We start from the raw sequence: 13,314 nt of genomic DNA on the forward strand, positions 1-13,314 counted from the left end.
ACTTTAAGGAAACTAAAGAGAAACGGCAACCGGTTGCAATAGCTAATTCTAAACTAGATCCCTTTGTTATAAAGGACATTATTGGGACAACTGGAGAAACCTGAATGGAGCCTGAGGATTACATGGTAGCAAAGTATCACAGCTGATGTCCTGATGTTGATGGCTGGTTATGTAGGGAAATATCCTGGTGTGTAGGAAGTGTACATTAAAGTATTTGGGGGTGATGGGGCATCAGGTTGGCAAATACTCCCAGACGGTTCGGGGGGCGGGGGAGTTCTTTCTATTGTGACTGCAACTTTCCTGTGGTACAGTCAAGGTTGTTTCAAAATAAACATTCTATTTAAAAAAGGGATCTGTTATTTTATTTTGACAGTTAAAAATTTTTTTCTTTTTCTTAAACAGGAGGTATAGGGTGTTTCCGTACAAGGTTGGCCAGATGGGAAGAATCTTTAGCTCTGACTTGGCCTCATTAATTTGAGGATAAAATGCTTATGTGAGACCACATCTGTGTCAAGTTGAAAGTGGACAGCTCAGAGCACGTGGGTATCTCTGGCAGCTCGATGCACTGGACTCCTTGAAGGCCTGCTGCTGGAGAAGTCACCGGCTGAGGGACCACTGCAGAGCTTCATACATCGCTTGATCCTGAGAGGAGAGGACAGAATATAGAGCTGGTCACTGTTTGACATGGGTTTACCTGTGTTTCCCAAAATTCAGATGTTGAAGTCCTCACCCCCAGTACCTCAGAGTGTGACTGGATTTGGAGACAGGGTCTTAAAAGTGGTGATTAAGTTAAAATGAAGTCATTAGGGTGGGCTCTACTACATCCAATACAACTTGGTGCCCTTATAAGAAGAGATGATTAAGGACTTCCCTGGTGGTGCAGTGGTTAAGAATCCTCCTGCCAATGCAGGGGACATGGGTTCAAGCCCTGGTCCAGGAAGATCCCACATGCCGCGGACCAACTAAGCCCGTGCGCCACAACTACTGAGCCTGAGCTCTAGAGCCCACGAGCCACAACTATGAGCCTGCGTGCCACAACTACTGAAGGCTGCGCGCCTAGAGCCCGTGCTCCACAACAAGAGAAGCCACCGCAATGAGAAGTCGCGTGCGGCAACGAAGAATAGCCCCCGCTCGCCACAACCAGAGAAAGGCCACACGCAGCAACGAAGACCCAACAGAGCCAAAAATAAATAAATAAATAAATTTTTAAAAAAAAAAGAAGAGATGATTAAGACACAGACACGCACAGAGGGAAGACCATGTAAAGACACAGGGAGAAGACTGTCATCTCCAAACAGGGCCCAGAAGAAACCAACCCTGCCAATACCTTGATCTTGGACTTCTAATTTCCAGATCTGTGAGAAAATAAATTTCTGTTGTTTAAGCCACCCAGTTGGTGGTACTTTGTTATAGCAACTGGAGCAAAGAAAGAGAGGTGGCCTTACCTCCCTGATTTAAATTCCATACACACTCCTTTTTACAGGGAATGCCCATGACTCTTATAATTGTTGACTAAAGTTTGCTGTAAAAATCAGATTGAAAGATTCTTATGTCTATATCTATTTAATGAAGAAAGCAAAATTCTAAACTGTACTGGGTCCAGATGAGAATGGGAGGCAGAAGCAGAGGCTTCTTATACTACATTAACATTTGTTAGAAACTGCCAGAGCATTTTCCAATTGGTGGTATCATCTTACATTTTCAGTAACAATGTATGAGAGTGCTAGTTGCTTCACATCCCTGCCACCATTTGGTGCTGTCAGTCTTTTATTTATTTATGTATATATTTTTGGCTGTGTTGGGTCTTCGTTGCTGCGTGCGGGCTTTCTCTAGTTGCGGCGAGCAGGGGCTACTCTTTGTTGCGGTGCGCGGGCTTCTCATTGCGGTGGCTTCTCTTGTTGCGGAGCACGGGCTCTAGGCATGTGGGTTGCCGTAGTTGTGGCACACGGGCTTAGCTGCTCCGCGACATGTGGGATCTTCCTGGACCAGGGCTCGAACCCATGCCCCCTGCATTGGCAGGAGGATTTTTAACCACTGCACCACCAGGGAAGTCCTGTTGTCAGTCTCTTAAATTTTAGTCATTCTGGTAGATGTGTAGCGGATTCTCACTGTGGTCACACTAACTTTTTTTTTTTGGTGAGGCTGTGGAGCAACAAGAATTCTCATCTATTGCTGGTGGGAATGTAAAATGGTACAGCCATTCTGGAAGACAGTTTGGCAATTTCTTACAAAACTAAACATGCTCTTACTAGAAAATCCAGAAATCATGCTCCATGGTATTTAACCAATTGAGTTGAAAATGTATGTCCACACAAAAACGTGCACACAAATGTTTATAGCAGCTTTATTCATAATTGCCAAAACCTGAAAGCAACCAAGATGGCCTTCAGTATGTGAATGGATAAATTCTGGCACATCCAGACAATGGAATATTTAGTGCTAGAAAGAAGTGGACTGTCAAGCCATGAAGGACAGAGAGGAACCTTAAATGCGTATCACCGTGAAAGAAGTCAATCTGAAAACACTAATGTATGATTCCAACTGTATGACATCCTGGAAAAGGCAAAGCTACAGAGACAGTAAAAATATCAGGGGTTGGGGGAGGGAGTGTTGAGCACAGAGCAGTGAAACTATACTGTAAGACACTATGGTGGTAGATTTATGTCATTACATATTTGTCAAATCCCATAGAACAGGGGTCCCCAACCCCTGGTACTGGTCTGTGGCCTGTTAGGAACCGGGCCGCACAGCAAGAGGTGAGCGGCAGGTGAGCGGCAGGTGAGCGAGGGAAGCTTCATCTGTGTTTGCAGCCACTCCCCATCGCTCGCATTACTGCCTGAGCTCCGCCTCCTGTCAGCATTATGGTGAGTTGTATAATGATTTCATTATATATTACAATATAATAATAATAGAAATAAAGTGCACAATAAATGTAATGCACTTGAATCATCCCAAAACCATACCCACCACCCCCCCCACGCCAACCCCAGTCCGTGGAAAAACTGTCTTTTACGAAACCAGTCCCTGGGGCCAAAAAGGTTGGGGACCGCTGCAGTAGAATGTACAACACAAAGAATGAATCCCAATGTAAACTATGGGCTTTGGGTGATAAAGATGTGTCAACATAGGTTCAACAAATGTAAAACTCCTGGTACAGGATGCAGATAGTAGGGGAATTGGGATATGTGTGCCGCGTGCACAGCAATATTTGGGAACTCTGTATTTTCTGCTCAATTTTTCTGAAAGCTTAGAACTGTTAAAAAAAAAAAAAACTTATTAAAACAAAACTGGGCTTCCCTGGTGGCGCAGTGGGCTTCCCTGGTGGCGCAGTGGTTGAGAATCTGCCTGCCAATGCAGGGGACACGGGTTCGGGCCCTGGTCTGGGAGGATCCCACATGCCGTGGAGCAACAGGGCCCGTGAGCCACAACTACTGAGCCTGCACGTCTGGAGCTTGTGCTCCGCAACAAGAGAGGCCGCGATAGTGAGAGGCCAGCGCACCGCGATGAAGAGTGGCCCCCGCTTGCCACAACTAGAGAAAGCCCTTGCACAGAAACGAAGACCCAACACAGCCAAAAATAAATAAATAAAAAATAAAAATAAAGAAATTCCTTTAAAAAAAAAAAAACAAAATTATATTCTATATAGCGAAATACTTGAAGCAGCGGTAGCAGTCACTTTTTGGCAAACCTCAAGTACAGAATCCAGACACTGACATCTGTACTCAAGGCATCAGGCAGCAGTGAGGATGGCTCGAACAAACCAGAGCAGTCATTGGGATGCAAGACAATCTAGCTGTGGACTCTCCACCACTTATTCTTTTTTCTGATTACTAGTAAGAAGGCTATAATGAAAAACCTCCCAAAAATAAAAGTCCAGGACCAGATGGCTTCACTGTTGAATTCTAACGAACATTTTTTTTTTAACTGAGGTAAAACTGGTATATAACATTATATTAGTTGCAGATATACAACATAATACAATATTTGTGTATACTACAAAGTGATTGCCACTCTCTGTGGTCACACTAACATTTTAAGTGTTGGAAGGCAATTCCATTCCTGTACACTTAACCCCAAGAAATGTTTGCAGTATGTTTTTGTTTTTCCAACCCTTTAAAATCTTAAAGAAAACATCTGCTTTTGTTAAATTATTCTTTTGAATAAGTAAAATGTTCATAAGATTCAAAAATATAGAAACAGTTATAAAGTGAAGAATGTCTCTTTCCTACCCTGCCCCGCATCAATGCATCCTCCTGCATATGCAAGCAAACAAGAATAGTCATTATTTTTTCCTTTTTCCTCTTTTTTATATAAACAGCGGCATTTCATCCACATGATTTGTACTCTTTAATATAAACATATTTAACAATATATTTAGGAGATATTCTTCAGTCTTTTTATAATGGTTACATCATAATTTATTATATCATTTAGAGTCAAACTTCAGCTATTACTACACACAATACTCCAACGAGTAACTATATTTCTGAGGAAAGGAGCTGCTGGGTCAAGCTTTGTTGTGATTATAATTCAGGCCATGCAAAAGGGCCATACTGAGCCAACACCTCACCAGCTATGTATAAGCAACTGTTTCCACATATCCTGGACAACAGGGTGTGATCAAGTTTTGAGATTTTTGCCTAATGACAGGTAAAAAGTGGTATCCTAGTTTTCTTTTACTACCAGTAAATGGAGAATTTTTCCATATGTTTAACAAGCTCATTTCCTTTTCTGTGAAGGGCCTGTTCATATTCTTTGCCCATTTTTTAAAAATCTTATCAATTTCTAGTCATCTTCTATGTGTGCAGGAGATTAGCCCTTTGTGATATGAGCTGCAAATATTTTTCCATTTGATCATTTGTCCTCTGAAAACATTTTTTTTAACTAAGAAGTTTTTATTTTTACGTATCAGATTCTTCCACCTTTTCACTTATGGTGGCTGGGTTTTATGTTGAGAGAAAAAAAGGAACTCCTACTTGAGGTTATAGAAAAATCTCCCCGTTTTCTTCTAATATTCTGATGGTTTTAGTTTTTATATTTAAATCGTTGATTTATTTGGAATTTATCCTGGTACAAAGTATGAGTTCAACTTTAATTTTTTGAGATGGCTTCCCCATTGTCCCAATATTAATCACTGAATCGTCTCCTTACTGGTACTGGTGTAAGGAACATTATACATTACATCTTTTTATATAAATTATGTATTATATTAGGATCCGTCCCTGAACTTTATATCCTGCTCCATGTGTCTGTCGATTCATGTGTCACTACTTCAGTGTTTTAATTACTGAGGCTTTTGAAAACACATTAGTGGTTTTTTAGGCCCCACCCCCAGCTTGATCTTTTTGGAGTTTTCCTGGCTCTTCAGTTTTGCTTATTTTTCAATATAAACTTTAGGTTGCCTCTGTCTGGTTTCAAAAACAAAACAAGGAAAATTAAAATAAAAAGACCAAGAGCAGAGCCATTGAAATAATTTTGAATAATACCAAACAGCCGTAGCGCTGATTGTTTCTTCTTTCCCTTCTAGACTGGGGAAAGTCAAATCAACAAGATTGTCTTGTACTGCCAAGGGAACAGCCCACAAGTCTGATCACAGTGTTCTCTCTTCTAGCATGATGCAAGTAAGACTTGAGGGAAGGTATGGAGGAGTGGAGAGTTTAAAAACATTTACAGAAATTGCAAGCTAAATTCACGGAAATTAGCAATAATGTATTCTTTTACATGTATTATGTTTTTGACTTTTTAAAAAATGAGTTTACCACCATTATATTTTATTCTAACGATAATCCCATGACAAAGGCAGAACAGATGTTATCTCTCTCTAACAGATCAGGACACTGAAACAGAGAAAGGGCAAATATACCATTCAAGAAGGAAAACCTTTTCTGGACTGCAGGAAGGTTACCTCTGGTTTGGAAGATGAATTAAAAAAAATAATGTCTATATACTTATTTCAGTGATTTTTCAAGCACCACTCTCTCTCTCTCTTTTTTTTTTGGCTGTACCACATGGCTTCCAGGATCTTAGTTCCCTGACCACCGATCGAACCCAGGCCCTCGGCAGTGAAAGCACCAAGTCCTAACCACTGGACTGACTCCCCTCAAGTACCTCTCAAACCGTGTCAAAGGTGAACAGAAAACAGGTATTAGTGAAATGCTGAATTAACTCTGAAATAGGATAAAAGGGCCTCTGTATTTCAACACCACTGCTAAATAATATATGTATAGTAAAGACATTTTAAGCATGCTTTGCTTATAGCCAGATTAAAGCAATTCCTTTTTTAATAATAAAATAACATTTTAAGTTATAAAACAATATCTTTGTAGAAATATAAAGAAAATACAGATCAGCAAAAAAAAAAAAAATTAATCCTTAATTTCCAGAGATAACTATTATTACTATTTTGGTCTTACAGATCTTTTAAATTATTATTTTTTAAGTATGTAATTTTTAAAGATAGGTAATACATTCACGTGGTTCAAAATTCAAACAGGATGAAAGGTCAACTTTCACACCTCTGTCCTCCAGTTACTCAGTTTATCTTCCCACAAGCAACCACTGTTAGTTTCATAAGTAATAATTTCATAAGGGCCAGTTAATATGCCAAACAAGGAAAGTAGTCTCTTTACCTTAATGTTGTGCCTTATTTTTTTAAAAGATCAAACAAAGTAATAATCAGCTTGGTCATCTGTCTCATTTATCATTTATTCAAAATTCATACCATGTCTACCTCCAAAAGAGAAGTTATACCTTTTATTCACTAGTGTAGTTTCCAGACATCAAATACTTAAAGATTTATGATCACCAAAAATATTAAAGAGAATATACTAGAATCAAGTAGCATCACTAGGACATACATGTAGCCTTCCAAGGGATGTTCCTAAGAGGATAAAAAAAATTCTACCGTGTGTGGAATTACAGGTCCAGTTTTTTAATAAAATCAGTCATATGGCCTTTGTCATACTGTAGTTGATACCTTCGAAGCAAAAGCTGCTTGCAAACAATTTTCTAACATTAACAGAATTGAGTGACCATGTTAATATGTATTCTATGTATACATCTATGGTAGTGCTTACCATACAACTCTTAATTGCTCAAAATGGTTCCTAATCCATGTCTTATGTGATTTTAAATATATCTTGTGAGTCTAGCACAGAGGCTGGCATATGTACAGTAGGTACGTGATGTTTATGGATGGATGGGATCTTAGGCAACTCAATACACAGCTAGAGGCAAGAGGGACTATACTTGGGAAGTTTTTCTCTCATAAATGTCAATGTGACAGACTTTATCACGCAAATGGATGAACCATATAATCCTGAGTGTGAAGAAGAGAATCAATGTGTTCCGGTCAGTGGGTGTGCAAAACACTAAAACAACGAGTTAATAAAACGGGAGAGTTTCTATGGTGTGGCTTTAATAGAGGAGGAAAAAAATAATTATAATTTATGTTTCAGTGAGGTTTCCTTCCTGACATCTGAACAATGCCATAGTAAGCAGAGTGAAAAGGCTATAATTTGAGATAATAGCTGGGAAAATAATCTCAAAGTCTCAACATTTATTAATAGTTAACCTAGCCTCAGGTCTCTGGTGAGCAGTTATTACTGAAAAAACCAAACCAGCAAAATAAGTTATGCTTCATAGGTCTATGAAGTGACACATGTTGGACAAGAGAATTTGACTTCATTGAGGGGAGAGAATTAACAGTGACTGAGAAGCAACTGGCAAAAAGAGTTCAATCTTCTTTGTTGGGATATCTGTCATGACAAATTACCAGTCTATTAAGTCTTCTTAGGACCACAATAGGACATGGCCTCTCACTAGAAACTAGGACAGGGCAGGTATCTTCAGATGGAGCCTAAAAGTTTGGTACCAATGAAGTGGGAATGAATGAGGAATACAGGTAGAGACTCAGAGAAGGAATATTTGCTCATGTGTTCACTTTCCACCCTCAACTGGTTACCAAGGATTTACTGGGTCAGGTGACACGTTTCTGCATTTGGCCTCTAAACTACACCCTACTATCATGTCAGCCAATTGCTGGACACGGAATCCACTTCACATGCCGTTGTTGTCCAACCTCAAATTAACAACCATGTGGCATCAGAGAGCCAACTGCTTCAAGGAAAGAGAAGGCACCAGCTAGTAGGAATGATTTACCTGGCAGGAGAGCATGATGAATATTTCAGAACTGTAAAGACCAGCTCTGTGGACTTTGGGACAGAATGTGCACACCCTTCTTCTTTCAGTTTTCTTTTTCCTTTTTTGACATCTCCTGATCATTTATTTAATGTTAACTCACTTCAAAGCAACTGCTATCTCTGTAAGTATGTCTGAAATGTTAAAATGTAGTTAAGTGTTCCTTTTACATTTAACAAAATCTAGTGATTCTCTTTTAGTGTGAAAAGACTCAAAATCCCAACCCTGCCGCTAACAAGTCAATTAACTTGATGCCAGTGTCTTATCTATAGCTTTTCATTCTAGGGCTTGAAGTCATGACCTTTACAAAACTATGCCCTTTAGAATCTGCCTGGCCAGAGTATCTAATTTCCTAGTGAGTCATAGTGATTGGTTTTGTCATGGGCTCTAACCTGAGTTGGACTAATCACAGGCTCCCTGAAACTCTCCTGCCAGAGCTATCAAGGAATTCTCTTGCTATGGGGGTTAATAAACCCCCTGTATGTCTGGGCCTGCAGGCAGCCATCTTCCCCCATGAGATGAAGCAATGAGGTTTCTGGATCTAGCATGCCTGAAGCCAGCAGTACTCTCAACTTCCTTGTTATGTGGACCAATGAGTTCCTCTTTTTTCCCACTTACATTAGTTTGAGTTGGGTTTGTCATTTACAACTAAAAGAGCCCTAATATTAAAAGTAGAAAGAGGTGGCTGATAAATGAGCTGCTCAACCTTACGTTCAGAAAAACATCTCAACAAATGCCACACCTTTCTTTTGGTTTGATATGTTTTTCTTTTGGTCTGATTTTTGAAATGGATTTTATTTGACCATACAACTCCTCTAATTTCAACTGAATTCTCCTAAATCAGAAGGAAGAAGTTCTTCTAAAAATAGAGTTGCCATATAATCCAGCAATCCCACCCCTGGGCATATATCCAGAAAAAAACTCTAGTTTGAAAAGATATATATACCCCAATGTTCACAGCAGCACTATTTACAACAATCAAGACATGGACGCAACCTAAATGTCCGTCAACAGATGAATGGATAAAGAAGATGTAGTATATATATATAATGGAACACTACTCAGCCATAAAAAAGAATGAAATAATGCCATTTGCAGCAACATGGATACACCTAGAGATTATCGTACTAAGTGAAGTAAGTCAGACAAAGACAAATACCATATGATATTACTTATATAAAGAATCTAAAATATGATACAAATGAACTTATTTACAAAACAGAAACAGACTCACAGACATAGAAAACAAACTTATGGCTACCAAAGGGGCTATAAGGGGGAAGGATAAATTAGGAGTTTGGGATTGCAGATACAAACTACTATATATAAAATAAACAACAAGGTCCTACTGTGTAGCACAGGGAACTATATTTAGTATCTTATAATAAACCATAATGGAAAAGAAAATGAAAAAGAATATATATACATACATATATATATCTGAATCACTTTGCTGAACACCAGAAACTAACATAACATTGTAAATCAACTTTAAAAAAAAAAAAATTAAGGAAGGAAGAAGTTCTTTGGTACAGCTTTGAACTGTGAAGGACCAGAACGAGAACCAGAAAGGAATGAGCCCCCAATAAACATAACGAAACACTGGTTTCAAATTTACCTGCAAAGAGGAAGCAAAGGTGGTAAAATAAAGATTTAATCTTTAATTATTATAGCTGCAAGGATGAAAATGTGGCCAAATTTAAGGACAGGCCAAACAATTTTTAAACTTTGCATGACATTTTTGTAGCCATCTGTAATAAAATTACTTGAACATTAAACATAGAAGCTTTTCAAAATTACAGCAAGCAAATACAAACAAGTTTCTAGAAAACTGAAGTGATCTTTTTAGAGGTAAAGAAAGTAAAAGAGTGACAAATGAGGAGCTATCCCAGGTCAATATATAAAAACCAATTGATGCTGTGACCACCTAGAGGGGTGGGATAGGGAGGGTGGGAGGGAGACGCAAGAGGGAGAAGATATGGGGATATATGTATATGTATAGCTGATTCACTTTGTTATAAAGCAGAAACTATTAAACTACTAGAAAAAAAGCAAAGGAGAACATTTTTGCAAACTTAGAATAGTCAGGATTTCTTATGACAGAAGCACACAAATTATAAAAAAAAGAAAAAAGATAAATTGAACTTCATCTAAATCAAAAACTTCTGCTCTTCAAAAGATGCCTTTAGAAAATAAAAAAGTCAACAACAGGTTAGGAGAAAATATCCTCAATATGCATATCTGATAAAAGGCTTCTATCTAAGATAAACTAAGAATTTGTACAACTTAATAATAAGGAAACAACTCAATTTTTTAAGAGTAAAAGATGAGGACACAAAATAAGGTATCCAAATGACCAATAAGCATATGAAAAAATGCTCAACATTTTAGTCATTAGGGAAACACACATTTAGATCACAAAAGGATACTATTCCACATCCAGTAGAATGGCTAAAATTAAAAGACTGAAAATATTCAAGTGTTGGTGAGACTGTGAGCCAACTAGAACTCTCATAAAATACAAAACGGTATTACAGCCACTTTGGAAAGAAGGTTGGCAGTTCTCTATAAAGTTAAACATAAATTCACCATAAGACCCACCAATTCCTCTCCTGGTTAGTTTTTTCTTTAATATGTATTTATTTATTTATTTGGCTGCATCGGGTCTTAGTTGCGGCATGCAGGATTTTTTAGTTGTGGCATGTGAACTCTTAGTTGCAGCATGTGGGATCTAGTTCCCTGACCAGGGATCGAACTGGGGCCCCCTGCATTGGGAGCATGGTCTTAGCCACTGGACCACCAAGGAAGTCCCCTCTCTTGGTTATTTACTCAAAAGAAATAAAAACACACGTTCCCCAACCCCCCCCCCAAAAAAAAACCCACACACACATTCAGAGCACCATTATCCATAAAAGCCAAAAACTGGAAACAACTGAAGTGTCCATCAACAGGGGAAAGGATAAGCAAATTGTGGTATATTCATATAATGGGAAACTACTCAGCAAGAGGATGGATCAAGCTAGTGAAAAACAGAGCAAAGTGGATGAGTCTCTAAAACAATACACTGAGCAAAAGAAGCCAGACAAATGAGTATATGTTGTATGACTGCATGTATGACTGCATTTACATAAAGTTCTAAAACAGGCAAAGTTAGAGCATGATGACAGAAGTCAGATCAGGGGTTACCTAGAGCAGCATTTAGAAAGGGACTGACAACTACAAAAGAACACAAGGGACTTTCTGAAGTGATTAAAATGTCCTCTATATTGATTGTAGTGCTGGTTACATTTGCCAAAACTTACAGAACTGTACTTGTGCATTACATAGGTAAATTAAATTTCAATTAAAAAAAGTAAGGTTACAGGATGAGAGTGCCAAATGTGGAGCTATGTCAGTATGTCCTAATTCTTGAAAAGCCTCAAAACTTGGCTGTAGCTAAGAAACAATTTCAATTAAAAAAGATTTTTTTTAATGACTAAATCTTTGGGAGGACACTTATATCAGTACTCTCTTGTTGATCAGAATGAAAACTTCCAGTAAGATTAACTGTAAAACTGTTTCTGATTTTAATTAATAAGATTATCTTATTCAAAGATATTCAATAAAATAAAAACATTTCCTCTAGTATACAAAAATGCCTGAGAGGTCAAAGCAGACTTTCATTTCTCCAAATATGGTAGAAGACCCAGTCCAAGTTCAGCAGACTTGACTTTACTCTAGCAGAAAAAGAAGTAAGTCATCGGCCTAAAAGATACCACCACCAGCCCAAACCCCTTAACTGATTATTTTAGTTAAAAGTGATAAGATGGTCAACTAACTTAGAGCATTTACACCAAGACTGGAGGCACTGGAACAAAGCAACCCATCGCATATATTGGGTTGGCCAAAAAAGTTCGTTCGGGTTTTTCTGTAAGATGTTATGGAAAAACCTGAATGAACTTTTTTGGCCAACCCAGTAAGTGTTTGAACTTGGACTTAAGTGTTTTCAATGAGTAATCATAAACACTGAGCCTGGGGTAATAAATGGCAAACGATTTAAAGGAATTTTTAGTATAGTCAATAAACAGGATCTCGTGGCTAAGGCACATTCTAGGAGTTCAGAAACACAAGATATCCAAGTGAACAAAACTTATCACAACAGTTTTCAATTTATGCATTTCTCAGGGTTGGATATTTTGTTGCTCTCTTTGTAAGTGTCATAGTAACCTGACTTCACTTAATAGCAAACATTTAACTTATTACAAACAGAATATCTCAACACAGTAAGAAATAAATATGGGAAAATCTGGTATTTTTTGTAAGGACAAGTCACAGTGATTTTTAACCCTTCTCTGACCTTATGGTGAAGGTATTTTTAGTCTCCTGAAACTACGGGTAAGTCCATAGTGCGTAGTCTGGGCAGCTTAGGTTGAAGAAGATAAGAAATTATTTGTTTAAAAGGGTGAAGCAGGTCCAATAATACTTGAATGAGACTGATTAAAAATTCCGAGCTTGTGGAAACAGACACAAGAGGTCATTTTCTCTTTGTGTTTAGTCTCTAAAAACATTCAACATTACAGTCTCTCAAGAACACTCTCACAGAGGCAACTATTTTGCTTGTTTTCATGAGTTCACATACCTACTACTCTCAATTCTAGTCGCTTTTCTCTTATACCTTTAAGAGCATTGCTTACCTCTTTTGATACAGATGACTTTACTTTCTTGAAAGCTTCTTCAAAGTGCTTCTGACTAATCTTGAGTTCACCTGTGGAGCAAATGCATAAATATACATATCTGGGTACAGTATGCTAATTGTGATTTACAACTTAATTTCTCTTGAGAGACTTCTAAGCATTCAAGGGGAACACTGAGGAAATTAATGATGACACTGGTTCTACTCTTTTTCAGAACAATATTCAAGCCAGATATATTCTGCTCAAGTGTTTTTAGACACTTTTTAATTTTAATTTAACTTACATATACCTGACCACATTTAATTTTACATAAACATGTAATGTTTATAATATCCTATATTAAAAAGTGTAATCTTTTTATTTGTAATCTTTTTTCCCCCAGCAATCAAAACAGTTTATTGTGGAACAAATTATACCAAAAAGTACTTTGTCTAGACTTAAT

At 37.9% G+C, this 13,314-nt stretch overlaps 1 protein-coding gene across 3 annotated transcripts in view; it reads right to left on the reverse strand.

Moving 5' to 3' along the window:
• Positions 1–353: 353 nt before the first annotated feature.
• NVL (nuclear VCP like) overlaps positions 354–13,314 on the reverse strand; it is a 99,437-nt gene continuing 86,476 nt past the window's right edge. For all 3 annotated transcript variants that reach the window (XM_061187333.1, XM_061187332.1, XM_061187334.1), the window contains 2 exons: positions 12,873–12,943; positions 354–642 (listed from right to left, as the gene is read on the reverse strand). In XM_061187333.1, the coding sequence (XP_061043316.1) occupies positions 598–642; positions 12,873–12,943 (116 nt within the window). In that variant the 3' untranslated portion in view covers positions 354–597. The remainder of the gene's footprint in view (positions 643–12,872; positions 12,944–13,314) is intronic.

The sequence above is a fragment of the Eubalaena glacialis genome, chromosome 3 (assembly GCF_028564815.1).
Source record: "Eubalaena glacialis isolate mEubGla1 chromosome 3, mEubGla1.1.hap2.+ XY, whole genome shotgun sequence".
NCBI lineage: Eukaryota > Metazoa > Chordata > Mammalia > Artiodactyla > Balaenidae > Eubalaena > Eubalaena glacialis.